The sequence below is a fragment of the Agelaius tricolor genome, unplaced genomic scaffold (assembly GCF_023055355.1).
Source record: "Agelaius tricolor isolate 1412-34295 unplaced genomic scaffold, bAgeTri1.0.p SCAF_13, whole genome shotgun sequence".
NCBI classification, from domain to species: domain Eukaryota; kingdom Metazoa; phylum Chordata; class Aves; order Passeriformes; family Icteridae; genus Agelaius; species Agelaius tricolor.
In genome coordinates, this window is record NW_027269273.1 from 17371206 (window position 1) to 17384379 (window position 13174).

The 13174-nt window shown below is 43.1% G+C and overlaps 1 protein-coding gene across 43 annotated transcripts in view; it reads left to right on the top strand.

Annotated features, from left to right (window-relative positions):
* SORBS1 (sorbin and SH3 domain containing 1) overlaps window positions 1-13174 on the top strand; it is a 157790-nt gene that overhangs the window by 133337 nt on the left and 11279 nt on the right. For 27 of the 43 annotated variants that reach the window (XM_071438933.1, XM_071438934.1, XM_071438932.1 and 24 more), the window contains 8 exons: window positions 888-2408; window positions 3132-3217; window positions 4753-4920; window positions 6367-6413; window positions 7908-8022; window positions 8130-8255; window positions 9300-9494; window positions 11418-12146. In XM_071438933.1, the coding sequence (XP_071295034.1) occupies window positions 888-2408; window positions 3132-3217; window positions 4753-4920; window positions 6367-6413; window positions 7908-8022; window positions 8130-8255; window positions 9300-9494; window positions 11418-12146 (2987 nt within the window). The remainder of the gene's footprint in view (window positions 1-887; window positions 2409-3131; window positions 3218-4752; window positions 4921-6366; window positions 6414-7907; window positions 8023-8129; window positions 8256-9299; window positions 9495-11417; window positions 12147-13174) is intronic. The other 16 variants (XM_071438957.1, XM_071438959.1, XM_071438958.1 and 13 more) reach the window with 7 other exon arrangements.

Sequence of the window (13174 nt, forward strand, 5' to 3'; positions counted from 1 at the left end):
AACTGCTCTCCCTAAAAATAGTACATCATACCAAAAAGGTCTCTCTGTATCCATCTTCCAGCTGTTTTTCAGCATTTTGTCAGGCCTGTAGGGCAGGGAGTCAAACTGGATCTGAACAAAAAAAAATCTGTTCCCAAACTGCAATTGAACCTGAATGGTTATTTTGACATTTGAATTTGAACTCAAATCAGAAACAGACCTAAAAACTGCAGTCTAAGCTGAAACCAGACTGAATCCTATTAAAAAAAAAACCCCAAAAAAGAAAAAAACAATGTCCTCATCTGACCCCTTCAATTTTTAAGCAACCATGGCCAACCACATTGTCTGAAGGACATTCAGCTTATTCCTAGTATGGAGAATCTCTAAGCAGGCATCTCTTGGGCGAGGTCAGCTGATGTGGTGTGCTTGTGCTAGCACAGTCAGCCTCTGGTTGTTTTCTTTCTCCCAGGAATAAACTGTTTGGCAAGCACTGTGGTAAGACCATAGTAGGTGTGATTACAGGCTTGGTATTAAGCCATTTTTGCAATGTTAGTGTCTCTGCATTCTTGCTGACACCCTGATCCTGCCCAGAGTTCAGCTGCCCTTTTCCATGGTGCCACAGCTTCCCTGGAAGCTCATGATGCTTAGCACTTTTTAGGAGGGTACCTTAAAAGTGCTCCAGATTTGCTTCTGGCCAAGCCTCTCATTTTAGAAACATTAACAGCACTTCACCTACTCCTCTAAGTGTGGCTTGTTTTGCAGTTTTTTCCTGCTTTTCTTTATGTTTTGGAATTTTGTTTCTTTAAGGTGCATTCTATGAAATCCAAGCATGTTCTTTCTCCTTTCTCAATAGCTTTCTAGCACTTAAGCTAACAGGTTGTATTTATTTTATTCTGCATGCTTACCAGTGGATCGTAAAGGTGGGAATGCTCATATGACTGCACCCTCTTCAGTTAATAGCCGAACCTTTAATGCTAGTCATACCGGTATGTTAGGTCACGCATGTAAGCATAAGAAGCCTTTATCAGCTGCCAAAGCCTGCATTACTGAAATCCTCCCTTCTAAATTCAAACCCAAACTAGCAGCTCCAGCTGTTCTTGTGCAGGACAAGACGGGTATCTTGCTGTCTCATGAGAAAGCTCAAAGCTGTGAAAACCTTCGTAGCTCCACTGCCTTGTTTGATAATAAAAAGGCTTTCATGGTAGACATAGGGGAAAGCATAGAAAACATCTTGATGAAGTCGAAGCAAGAGTATGCCATTAAATCTGGCAGTACCATGAGCCTGCAGGAGTATGGCACCAACTCTAGGAAAGGCTACCTGTTCGCTGCCTCCAGAAAGAGTGGGGTGGAGTTTACAACACTCTATAAAGACATGCACCAGATCAACCGGTCCAGGATCCATTTGGACACAGTTTCCTCCTGCAGTGTGAAGGATATTGCATCTCAGTTTGAGAATGAAGCAAAGGACAGGATGGAGCACAGCCTTAGCCGAGAGGATTCAGAGCAGATCCCCAAAGACACCGTTTCCTCCCGTATCAGTGCCTTTGAGCAGCTGATCCAGAGATCCCGATCAATGCCCTCACTTGACTTTTCCATTGGGCAAAACAAACCCACCACTTCTCTTCAGTCTAAAACTTGTCTGAGTGCTGCATACTCTGCAGAGATTCTTCTGGATTTGTCAAAAGCACACCAAGAAGAGAAGGATGTTGCCAGCTTTGCAGATAAATCCTCCCGCTCCTGCAGCAATGTGGAAGACACGGCTTCGGATGTCAGTGATGTCATCCCTATGGACACACTTTCAGCTTGCACTGATGAGATAGATCTTCTCTCAAATGCCTCCAATGACAGTGGCAGCAGCTCCAGCAACCTGAATGGGCCTCAGAAGCATAAAATCAACAGATGCAAAGGCTCATGCCCAGCTTCCTACACCAGGTTCACAACCATCCGAAGGCATGAACAGCAGCAGACCTCCAGGCACCCTGATTCCAAAGGGGATGTCTATGGGGACAGGCACATGCTCCCTAGAAATGTCTACCTAATGAGCCCGCTCCCATTCCGATTGAAAAAGCCCTTCCAACACAAATCCTGCAGAACTCCGCCCCCAGACTGCCTGGCAAGCCTGGCAGTGCCCAGCCCTGAGAACCCAGACGACCCCATACAGCTGCAGGGGAGTGTAGGAAACAAGAGCCATCACTCCCAGCACCAACCTTGCTCCAGAAGCGGGCCTCTTGCTCCCAGGCGCCTGTCCTCCTTTGACATTGTGGAGAGGCTTGGCTACTTCCCCACCATGGGATCTAGCCGGGATAGCTTCATGGGCCGGGCTGACATTCCTGACTCCTTAAACAATGGGAACCCTGTTTCATATGCCCTCTACCACAGCCTCGACACAAACAACAACCCGCAAAGTGAACTTGGGACGTACCTAGGAGGTGGTTTTTGTGTTCTTTACCGGTGTACCTTTATCTGTCTTCTTTCTTCCATTCTCCTCCTCTTTTCTTCCACAACCCTTGCATTTTTATGTCCCACATTTACATTCCCTGACTCTCTGGTTTTCTCCCCCTGGTGTGTCTAATGTCCTTTTGAGTGTCTTGCTGAGCAGTTTTGTTCAGGGCTTGTTAACAGCTGCACTTCTGAGAAACAATTTCCATTGCATTTCTAATCACATCAGGTTCAGTTTGTCTCTCTGGGGATGCAAGAATCTCAACATGAGATAATTTCTAGACCTGTATCATTTACACACATGGTAATTATAAACCAAACCCAGATGATTTGCTTTAAGGAGTAGTTTCTCAAGGTCTAGTTGTGCGTGTGTGTGTGTGTGTGTGTATTAAACTTTTATCAACAGTAAAGTGCCAAATCATACTTAGATGACAGTGAATCTTTTCTTCACAAAGTCCTTCTATGTCTTTACTCTTTCCTGTATCATTATTTTCTCCCTGTTCTTGGATCTTTGTTCACATGTAGAGCCCAAAAGGGAAAAAAATGAAAATGGATAAATAATCAACATCTGATTGGCAATTTGGTCAATGGCAATTGAGAATCCTTACTGTCATAATGGAAACAAATTGTTTAAAAATATTTCTTTTTTTCCTTTCTGGTTATGCTAGATAAATCCATGTGTATTTTAACTTCCTTATGTTGTTTTGAAGTAGATTCAGAATCACCAAGGCATTTTGCACCAGTTGATTACATGGAAACTCCAGAAGAAATCCTCCGCAGGCGGTATGACGATAAAGAGGTAATGCCCTCCTTTATAGCTTTATAACAGTAGTGGCAGCTCCACATACAAGAAATGCAGCATTCAGCCTTACATAAGGATAGCTTGTATGTCTATGGCTCTGTGTCCTGGAAGTTAGAGTAACAAGCAGTAACTAGTGTGTTTTACTTTCAATACTCTCTGCCACTGATTTGCTGTATAATGTGTATAGTCCAGTTCAGTTTGTTTCAAATAAACCTGATAGTTCTTATCAATTGCACAAAGTTACATACAGAGGCTTTAAGTAATATAAAAAGGTTGGAAATGTATGTGAGAAGTGGTACAACACCCTAGTACTTGCAGAAAAAGATTGGTAAGCTGTAATTGTTCTTCATGCAAGCCACTTGAGTCAGTATTAATCAAACTGGTGAAAACACTATTATTCCTGTGGTGGTCCTCAAGTTTTGAACAGTGAGTGCAAGATATTTTAAGTTATCAGAAATTGGTAAGTTTTCTGCCAGTGTCTGAAGTTGTTGTCAACAGAATGTAGCAGTCCTTTTTGAAATGGCTGGGTAACAGTGGGACAAGCTGAAATAATAGGAAAGCCACATGGACTTTTCAGCACTGAGTGTATTCAAGCTGAGTTAAAGAAGTTATGAAGTGCTTGCTTTCTTGGAAGGTGGAACTAATTTCCCTTGCTGGTGGGGGGGCGGAGGGTAACTTTTGCTTTTAGTGTTAACTTTCTGAGTTCAGATAATGTTTATACATGCTTTGAAATATGGTAAAACCTGTTCTTAATTCCTGTGTGAAAAATTTTTTGCTGTCTTCTCCTGTGAAAGTTAGTAATTCCCCCACTTCCAAAATCCAGCATGAAAACTCCCGTAAGGTAAAAAACTTGGATTCAGTAAGACCTTCTGGTTTCAAATGAGTTAGCACACAACTGAACTCTTCAGCCTGCAGTCAGCCCCAGAAGATGGAAGAATCCTTCTTCACAGATGCACAAGAATGCATGTTTCCATTTAATGTGCCAGAGACTTCAGAAATCCAAAATACTTTTTAGGTGTTTATTTACTTCATTATACAAAGTGTGTTACGTGAGCCCAAAAGAAGTATGGGAGAACCTGAATGTGTTTAGGCACTCTCCCAAGCTCTTTGCAAGGCTTAGGAGAATTTGGTGCCTCAGAACTCAATGGGGCTGATTCAGGTCTCTTGGAAGTCAACGAGAGAGACTTCTTTTTGGTGGAAGGGGGTTTGGATCAGGTCTCTGCATTATTACCAATCTTCTTAGAAGCTCCTAAGACCTGCCCAAAACTTAGAAAAACTCCTCATTGACTTCCATTAGCTTTGGATCAGATCCTCTGTATGAATTAGATTTCAGTTATGCCATAATGATGATGTACCTTCTGTGTTTGTAAAATGAAAGGGTATTGTTTAGTTAGTAGAAACAATATTTGATACTGAACTGCAAAGCCCCAGCTATTTGCAGGGAACTCAGGAATATTAAGTCAAATTTATGGCAGCTTTTGAATGCCTTTAACTAGATGATTTACAGCCCATTTTATGCAATTTTATGGCAGAAACTTTTAGAGGACCAGAGACGGCTTAAACGTGAGCAAGAAGAAGCTGATATTGCCGCTAGAAGGCACACAGGGGTTATTCCAACGCACCATCAGTTTATCACTAATGAACGATTTGGGGACCTCCTAAATGTAGACGATACTGCAAAGAGGAAATCTGGGTCAGAGGTCTGTTTTAGTTACCTCAGTCTGCTGCTTGACCCAAAGCAATAATTGCCTCTCACAATGTTGTGCTTTAGGCCGACATTAGCTCTTCAGAGAATGTCGTTTGTTGTTTTTTTTCCACCTTCCCCTTTCTCATTCTGGCTTCATTTAGATCTGCTTTGACTTTTATGCCTGGTAAATTAATTTATATCTCTATACCAAGCTGCATATATTAAAGCATGCCTGCTGAGAATTGCTGGTGCACAACTGTGATGCATGCCTTTAAATATCAGCTACTTAGTCAATCAAAGGCATTCTACATCTTTTGCATCATATTGCTACATTGTCTTCTTGTCTGTGCCTTATGCTTAGAAACTTCATGTCCTGTTGATCTGGCCATGTGGCTGTCACATAGTTGTGGTTTTTTTTAGAAATATATTGTTTCTCCTCTTGAAATATGCTTAACGTCCCTTAGAAATATTCAGAAAAAAAGTCTCAGCATGTTTCACTGCATTCAACTTGGTTGGACTTGCTGAAAGAGACAAAGGAGGAGGTGCATATTTTTTCCAAGAGTCCAAGGCACTTTCCTGGAGGGCTGGATGTTGTGTCCAGGTGTCATGGCCAAATGCCTTTCCTGCCTCACATGGATTACTGCTGGGCTCTTAACAGCAGCTCTGTTTCCCCGGAGGTGCTGCACTGTGGTGGTGGGTGAGGTGCTCACCATATGGATGGAGTACACCTGTCTGCCTTTAGTTTCAAATGCTCTGGAGCCTCATCAATGTGACTGCTTTGTATTTTATGCTCTGTTACCAAAATTACTGTAAAATTGTCTGAATATTCTGTGGCCTTTAGAAAATTAGCCAAGTAAACCTTTTAGAGCCCAGGCCTGCTGTCAACATACATTTTGGTTCTTTAGCCACTGAAGACTTTTTTTAAACGTGTGCCTAATTTATTCATATTTCCCTTTCACCTTTGTCTCTTTCCTACCAATTATTACAGAGTACATGGGTCACATTGCAGTATTCAGCAGGGCCAGATAATAATCAATAAGAGCCACATCTAATAATATCCTACTGTTTTTCCCAGCTAGTAAATTTTGCTTTTCCACTCAAATGCCAAGAGAAATTTGGTCCTGGAGCCCCAGTAATTGTAGTTACTGGATCAGCTTTCATTCATCAGGGTTAGTCACATTTAAAGTTGACTGCTGTTACTTCCATTTCCTGTAGAGCTCCTAATTATTGCTATGCCAGAAGTTGGCACTTTGTGTCCTGATGGGAGATGCCCATCCAGCATATTTGGACTGTAATACCAGTTGCACGCAAGCTTGTAGCAGAATACCTGCATTCAATTTCCTCCCCATGCTAATCTTAGCTGTAGAAGAGTTTGGGTGATTTTCCTCAGAAGAGGGTTGAAAACCTAATTATTATTTTAATAGATTGATTTTTTTTTTTTTTTTTTTTTGATCTCCAGATGAGACCTGCTAGAGCCAAGTTTGACTTTAAAGCACAGACACTAAAGTGAGTACAGCTTGTTGCTCCTACCTGGAGTGTTCTTCCTCTGCTTTTTCCCCTAGGATGCAGCATTTTTGACATGTCATGTAATTGGATTCATGTTTTAGGCAGTCTTTCCAGTTCCCAAAGCAAAGTTGTTCATAGTAAGGCAGGAAAAAGTAATATGAACCTTGCAGATCATAGCATCTAAAGGACCTTTAGAAAAATGTCTTCTTTCTCTCTGCATCTCTATCCCCCATGATTTTTAGGACAAACCTGCATTCTTTATTGCAACAAATGAGTGCTCTGCCCTGCAGGTGGGTGGAGCCACAGGAGAAGAACATCCTTTTCACTGTGCACAGGATAGCCCTTGGGCAGAAGTTAAACAGATGCCTAGCTCTAAGCATGTGGGCCCCTGGCTCAGCATTTTCCTGATTCAGGACAAAGAAGTGTGCAGAGTGGTTACTGCTCTCCTGGCATCTATGGATACATCAGCAGATGTTTCAGATGTCATTGTTGTGCCTCCAAGCTCTGTTTTGGTCCTTTGGGTGAATCCTATGGCACTACTTGTTCTTTTTAGAGAAGACTGCTGTAAAGAGAAGGCCTGGAAAAGCCTCTGTGTCAGCATGAGCCTGGAGAAGCTCTCATTTTAATATTGCTAGAGAGGGAAGAAAGAAGAGCAGAATTCAGTGAAGGACCTGCATGAATGAGCTAATGTCCTGAGAATACTTTTTATATGTTCTATAGGTGATGATTTGTAATAATTTAAATAGCATCTCCCTAGCACCTGTAATAAAACTGAGGAAGATTAGGTGTAGCTGTTGTGTCCCTTGAGTAGAACATACCAGAGTGCCAGACAAAAATAAAGCAGAGCTTGTAAAAATCGTCTTGGAAAAGGCTGTGTTGCTTCTTTTCCTCTGGGGACCCAAGTTGTAAGTTTATGAGCTTAGTACAAGCTGGCCACAGTTCCTCAAGCTGCAGACATTCATAATTTTAGCACTGAAGCCTGTGGATTGAAATTCCAATTTTTAGCCCAGTTGAGGTCAGTGACTGCTCAACCATAGGCTGACCATCAGTGTAATCATTGCAGGATGAACTTCACCATGTGAGTATGTGAATCTAATCAGCAAACTAGCTCAGATTAAAATCATGTGTCTCTTTGGAAGGTGTTTGTGACATGACTATTTCAAAACTTGAATTGAGGGTTGCTCATCATATCCAGCATGGAAAGTAGCCAGTGTCATATTTGACTTGAGCTTTACCCCATTGCTTCTGGAGACCATGTGGTTATTAGGGCCCTCACAGGCCAACTTTTTTAACAGAATGCCCAAAGAACAAGAGAAGTCTTGCACATCACAATATGAACAAAGTAATCCTCAACAATTAGCTTGTGCTTTGGGTGGAGCATGAGCATATCAACATGCTGATGGACACCTTGGTACCTAGGAATTGCTGGACAGAAAAAGAGCACATCTGTTCTCTTCCAGTGAAGTTCTGATGGAGTGCTTGTGTTGTTAACAGGGAACTTCCTCTGCAAAAAGGAGATATTGTTTACATTTACAAGCAGATTGACCAGAACTGGCTCGAAGGTGAACACCATGGCAGAGTTGGCATCTTCCCACGATCATACATAGAGGTAGCTGCTTTCCTTGCAGGTGTTCTCTTTGTCTGCTCCCTTTCTGCCTGAGATCAGTTTATGGGCTTCATGTATGAGACTTAGCTGATTCTGTTTGTTCATTCTAGTTCCTTCCACCAGCTGAGAAGGCTCAACCCAAAAAGCCATTACCATTGCAAGTATTGGAATATGGAGATGCTATTGCTAAGTTCAACTTCAATGGGGATACCCAAGTGGAAATGTCCTTCAGAAAGGTAGGGCTTCTGTTGTGTTGATTAATTGAATCCAGACATGAATGATGTTTTTTAGCACTAGTAACTTGTAATTTCCAATAAAATGGACTCTGTATTCAGGAAGGATTCCTCCTCATCACCCATGTTTTTAATCCACAGTCATTATGTAGCACATTGTGGTTTTTGTTACAGGTTGGCTAAATCAAGAAGTGTCAATTGTTTCATTAGGTCCAACTGAGAAGATACTTTGAACAAGAGTGCTGGAAACCTGGCTCTGCAAGGCAAATTAGATACTTGGTGACAGGTCTTTCCAGGTTGGTTAGATTCAGTGGAGGCCCACGCAGTTACACAGTGACTACAGTCACACAGTTACAGTGATTTAGAAAAGAAGGAAACTGGGTTCACCGTCCCCATGCTACAGGCCAAATCATTGAGCAAGCCAGGTTCTGTGGTATTGAGGTGACTGGCTAGACTGACTGCAGAGTGAAGGTGTGGGAAAGGAGCTGTGTAATGCCTGTTCAGAAGAAAGTCATCCATATTTAGATTAAGTAGCAGAAATTCTCCATCTCGACCAGCTTTCTGTTTTGATGCTCAGATTAGATCTTCTCTGTCTTCTCTTTTAATTATATATGAAGGTGAGGCTTGCAGTGTATGTTAAGGGTCTGGAAGTTACTTTGTCAGCAAAACATGGAGAGACCATAGAGTGACCTAGTTTAAACTGCAGACCTGTGCATACTTTCTGTACACCTCATATGCCTGAGAGTCTCATGGTCAGCCTGAAATGGCTGCTTTCCATTTTTAACTGGCTTTAGCAAGTAGGGTCTTGAAAATGTGAGCATAACTGAATCTCTAGACAGACCAAGTCAATACCAGAAGATCTACAATTTTTTCTTTCTCTGTACTGAAAAATATCATTCCCACCCAGAGTTTAGGATTAGGATAATTGGAAATAGGTTGAGAACCACCAATTATTTTAGGTCAGCTGCACCAAGATTTAAAATGTAATCTGCTTTGGAATGATTAAACATGTTAAAATCAGAACTCCATTGCTGTTCCTTCCCACAGGGTGAAAGGATCACGTTGATTCGACGAGTGGATGAGAACTGGTATGAAGGAAGAATCTCTGGCACCAGTCGCCAAGGCATCTTCCCCGTCACATACGTGGAGGTGCTCAAACGGCCAGTGGTCAAGAACGCCATTGACTATCCCGACCCACCCGTGTCCCTCTCCCCCAGCCGCAGCATGACAGCTTCACCACAGGTACTAGCACTAGATGCAGCGAGGTGCAACACCTTGCAGAACGGTGAGATAGTGGCATTCTTGTGCAAGAAGCAATAGCTGAAAGAAAGTTGTATTTAAGACTAGAATTTTGTGCCATAAAGCTACGTGCTCCCTGCAGTAGGCTTCAACTGCAGGAAGAGGTGATGTTTCATTTACCAGAAAGGTTAATGAACAGATCATTTGGGGATTTGGAGACTCAGCTTTGTATCTCTGATATGGAGCTTGAATCCAGGCCAGGTTGAAAGGGCTGCAGTTCACAGCCACGTGATTAAATTTCACTGCCAGAGATGGAATGAATTAGTGATCCAGAGTGATCCAGCTTCTCCTGAGTATGTGTTTACACTTCACACACCTTTACTGTGATGAGGGGAATTTTATATTATGACTGTTAGAAGTGTCATCGTCTGTAAGGTTTTAAGAAGAGCTATAGTCTGTAAGAGTCATTATATTGATCCCAATCAACTTGAATTAAGCCATATACCTGCCCCTGTATGATCTAACTCATGACCAAGGTTTTTGGACAGGGTCAGGAGAACAGCCTGTATTATTTGAAACTGCTGCTACATGAACTCCGGTTTTGAGAGCAGGTCAGTCTGGGATCTTCCATGAATATTAGATTCACTACAAACCATACTGCAGTTCAAAGAAAAAATCAAAATGGCAGCAGGTAATTATATGGGCATCCCAGAATGTTTGCCATGGCAAACTTATCAGGGAGATAGTGAGTCTCTAAATCCCTTTGTTTTGCTCCCATCCTGCAAATACTCATGCCAGAGGAAGGTCAGCATACATGTCTGGGTCATGGCCATGAGGTTCTGGTGCATTTCCCTCTCACCCATGGGACCAAAACAAGGTCAAGACTGCAAGAAACATAAGGGGAGAACTGGGATTGTGAGGAAAGAATATATGGTACAGAAAGGATAGAAAAAAAGATGCCATGACTCATGCCTGTTGTCTGTCTGGATCTTTCCTAACACACTAAAAAGGGTGTTTTCAGTCTTAGCCACTGTGTAAAGAGGAAAAACTTGTCGCTTGTTTGGGATTCTCAGTCAAAGTGGACGTCAGCTGAGCTTTTCTGTGAGCTTGGCAGCCTCTCCATAGCTGTTCCCTATCTTCCACAAGCTCCCTGCAAGCTTCTTCCTTGGATGGAAGGCATCATATCCACCTTTTTTTAGTTTTCTGTCCTATTCTTTTGACTCCTCCCCTATAAAGTCTCTCCCTAGTTTTTGCCTGACTTGGCTGAGGACTGAGAAACAGTCTGACAAGTGTTAATGTAGCTGTTCTCACCAATGCTCTTGGTGGTAAAAGCTACAGATAGGACATGGTAGTATGTTCTGTCCTTTAAATATAGGACCTATTTTAATCACCTGAAGAGCTACTAGCCCCAGCTGGCTTTTTTGATCCCTTGCTCCTACACACCTTCTGCAATGCATGCTTCCTGAGGAGCAGGCATTGCTCATGCTGGAGTTGGATAAAGTCAAAGTTCATTGCAACAGTGAACTCTGGCTGGATCCACAGTGTGAGTTGCTGGGACCCCAGCTATTGCTGCCAGGCCAGTCCAATGCTGCATTCTGCCATCATGATGGTGGCTTCAGCTGCTCCCTGAAGGACTTAGAGCTTATGGTATGAAGTCAGAGGTCACAAGGTGTTTTGTGTCTGGGATACTGGCAAAGGCTGGAGAAGGGTATTAGCAGCACAGGTACAGACTGGACTCTGTGGTTGGAGTAGCTGTGGACAGCATTGTCTCCAACACAGCAGAAGAAAATTTATACCTGTGGTCACAGATCGGCTTCTCTCCACACTTGCTCTCTCTCCTCTTACTTTTGCTTGGTTTTGTATTTTCTTTATTATTTTTTTTTGTTCATTTCTTTCTTTTTCTCTCCTGCTTTTGTCTCCTTCAAGTCTCCCAGCTCTGAGCTGCTCCATACTCCAACTCCTCCGCCTTTGCCTTTTGCGCGCCGCGCTTTGTCTCCAGAGGTGCAGGCGGTCACATCCGAGTGGATTGCTCTGACCGTGGGAGTGTCTCCCAGCACCACTCCTGCCATAACTCCTCCATTGCCTCCTCCGCCTGAAGCCTCCCTCTCTCACACTGACTATCTCTCGCCTTCTGCTGCAGCCAGCCCTTCCCCCACAGTCAGCCTCCACCATTCTCATCTCTCTGGCTCCTCGACTCCCAGGTCCATTAGGTCCCCATTGCCCTCTTCCTCATCCAGACCTCAATCCTCTGCCCGCAGTTTCTATCAGGCCACTCCACAAAATGAAGAGAAGTTTGTTGACTCCCCTTCTCCCAGTGTGACTTACTCTAACTCCTCTCGCTGGGCAGTGGAGAGCCCCGAAAGCATCCTCGCAGAGCAGCGTGACACCACTGCCAGCCCAGCCTGGCTCCCAAAGACAGGAGAGGGCAGCAGCCACGCTGAGCAGAGTGCTCATGCTGTCCCCAAGATCTCTGTTGAGCGCTGCCTGAAACCGTCCCAGCTAGACATGCGTGCGAGCCCAGAAAGGAGACCTGTGGGTTCCTCTGAGGACAACCAGTTGTGTCAGGAGCTAATGGCTATTGTTCAGGGAGGTAAAACAGACAAAAGAGACGTGAGGAAAGATGATACAGGAAAATTTCAAAGCGGGGAAAAGAAGGTACCTCTGCATGTGTGTGTGCTGCTCTGAATCGCTGATTTTTGTTTAACTGGTGGGTTGACGTTTGTGCTGCTCTGCTGGCAAAGCAGAGCCAGTGGCTGCCACATGTCATTTTGATGATCTTAAGACATTTTTTCAGGGGTCACCAGTGGCATTCACTTATAGCAGATCAAAACATTTTGGAAGAGAGATCAAGAGCAATGTAGAAAAAATTATTCTAGAATAGATAACACGGCACTGACACAATCAGTCACATCTAATGAGGAATGAGGGGATTGGAATGGAATGAGGGGATTGTCCCAGACAGTGGCTATTACCAGACACATCAGATGAAAGCAACACACAGGCCCACTGTGCAGAACACAGACGTTTTCTTGCTAATCAGAGATTTTACAGTGTGCTCTGGATCATTTTTGGTTATAGAATTTGTTGGTTTTTCCTAAGGACCAAAAAGCATTTTAAACATAAGCCTGGTTCCTAGAATCACAAAAGGTGTCCCCTGTTGATCCTGGAGCCTAAGTGAACCTTAGTCTGGGATATGCATGACTAAGGGAGTTTTGATTGTTATGTATGTATTGAGAAGTTATTACCTTTGCATTTCTAAAATGATATGAAAGGTTTCTAACCACAAAAGAGAATTAGACCTACTGATGGTCTCCCCCAAGAGTTTTTAGTTATATGCAGCCGTTTGTTACAATTAGAGGAAACACGGTGAGAACTCTCCAGTAGCTTCTACAACATATCTTCAGCCCTCAGTCTGTGTATGGGATATATACTTTACTTTGTAGCTCTCTGTTGCCTTGGGGCACATTGTGGGTCACAGCCAGCCCAATTACATTACAGTACCCCAAGGAGTGTAAGTTTGGAGAATTTGAAATCATAGAATTCTAAATACTGTCTTGGATGCACTGCAATAGCCTCCATGACATACCCCATCTAGCCAGCATTACATAATGAGAAACCAGGGTTTCCAAGATGACATGTTTCACACTGGGCAAACTTATGACAAATAATTTGATTTCTGCTTG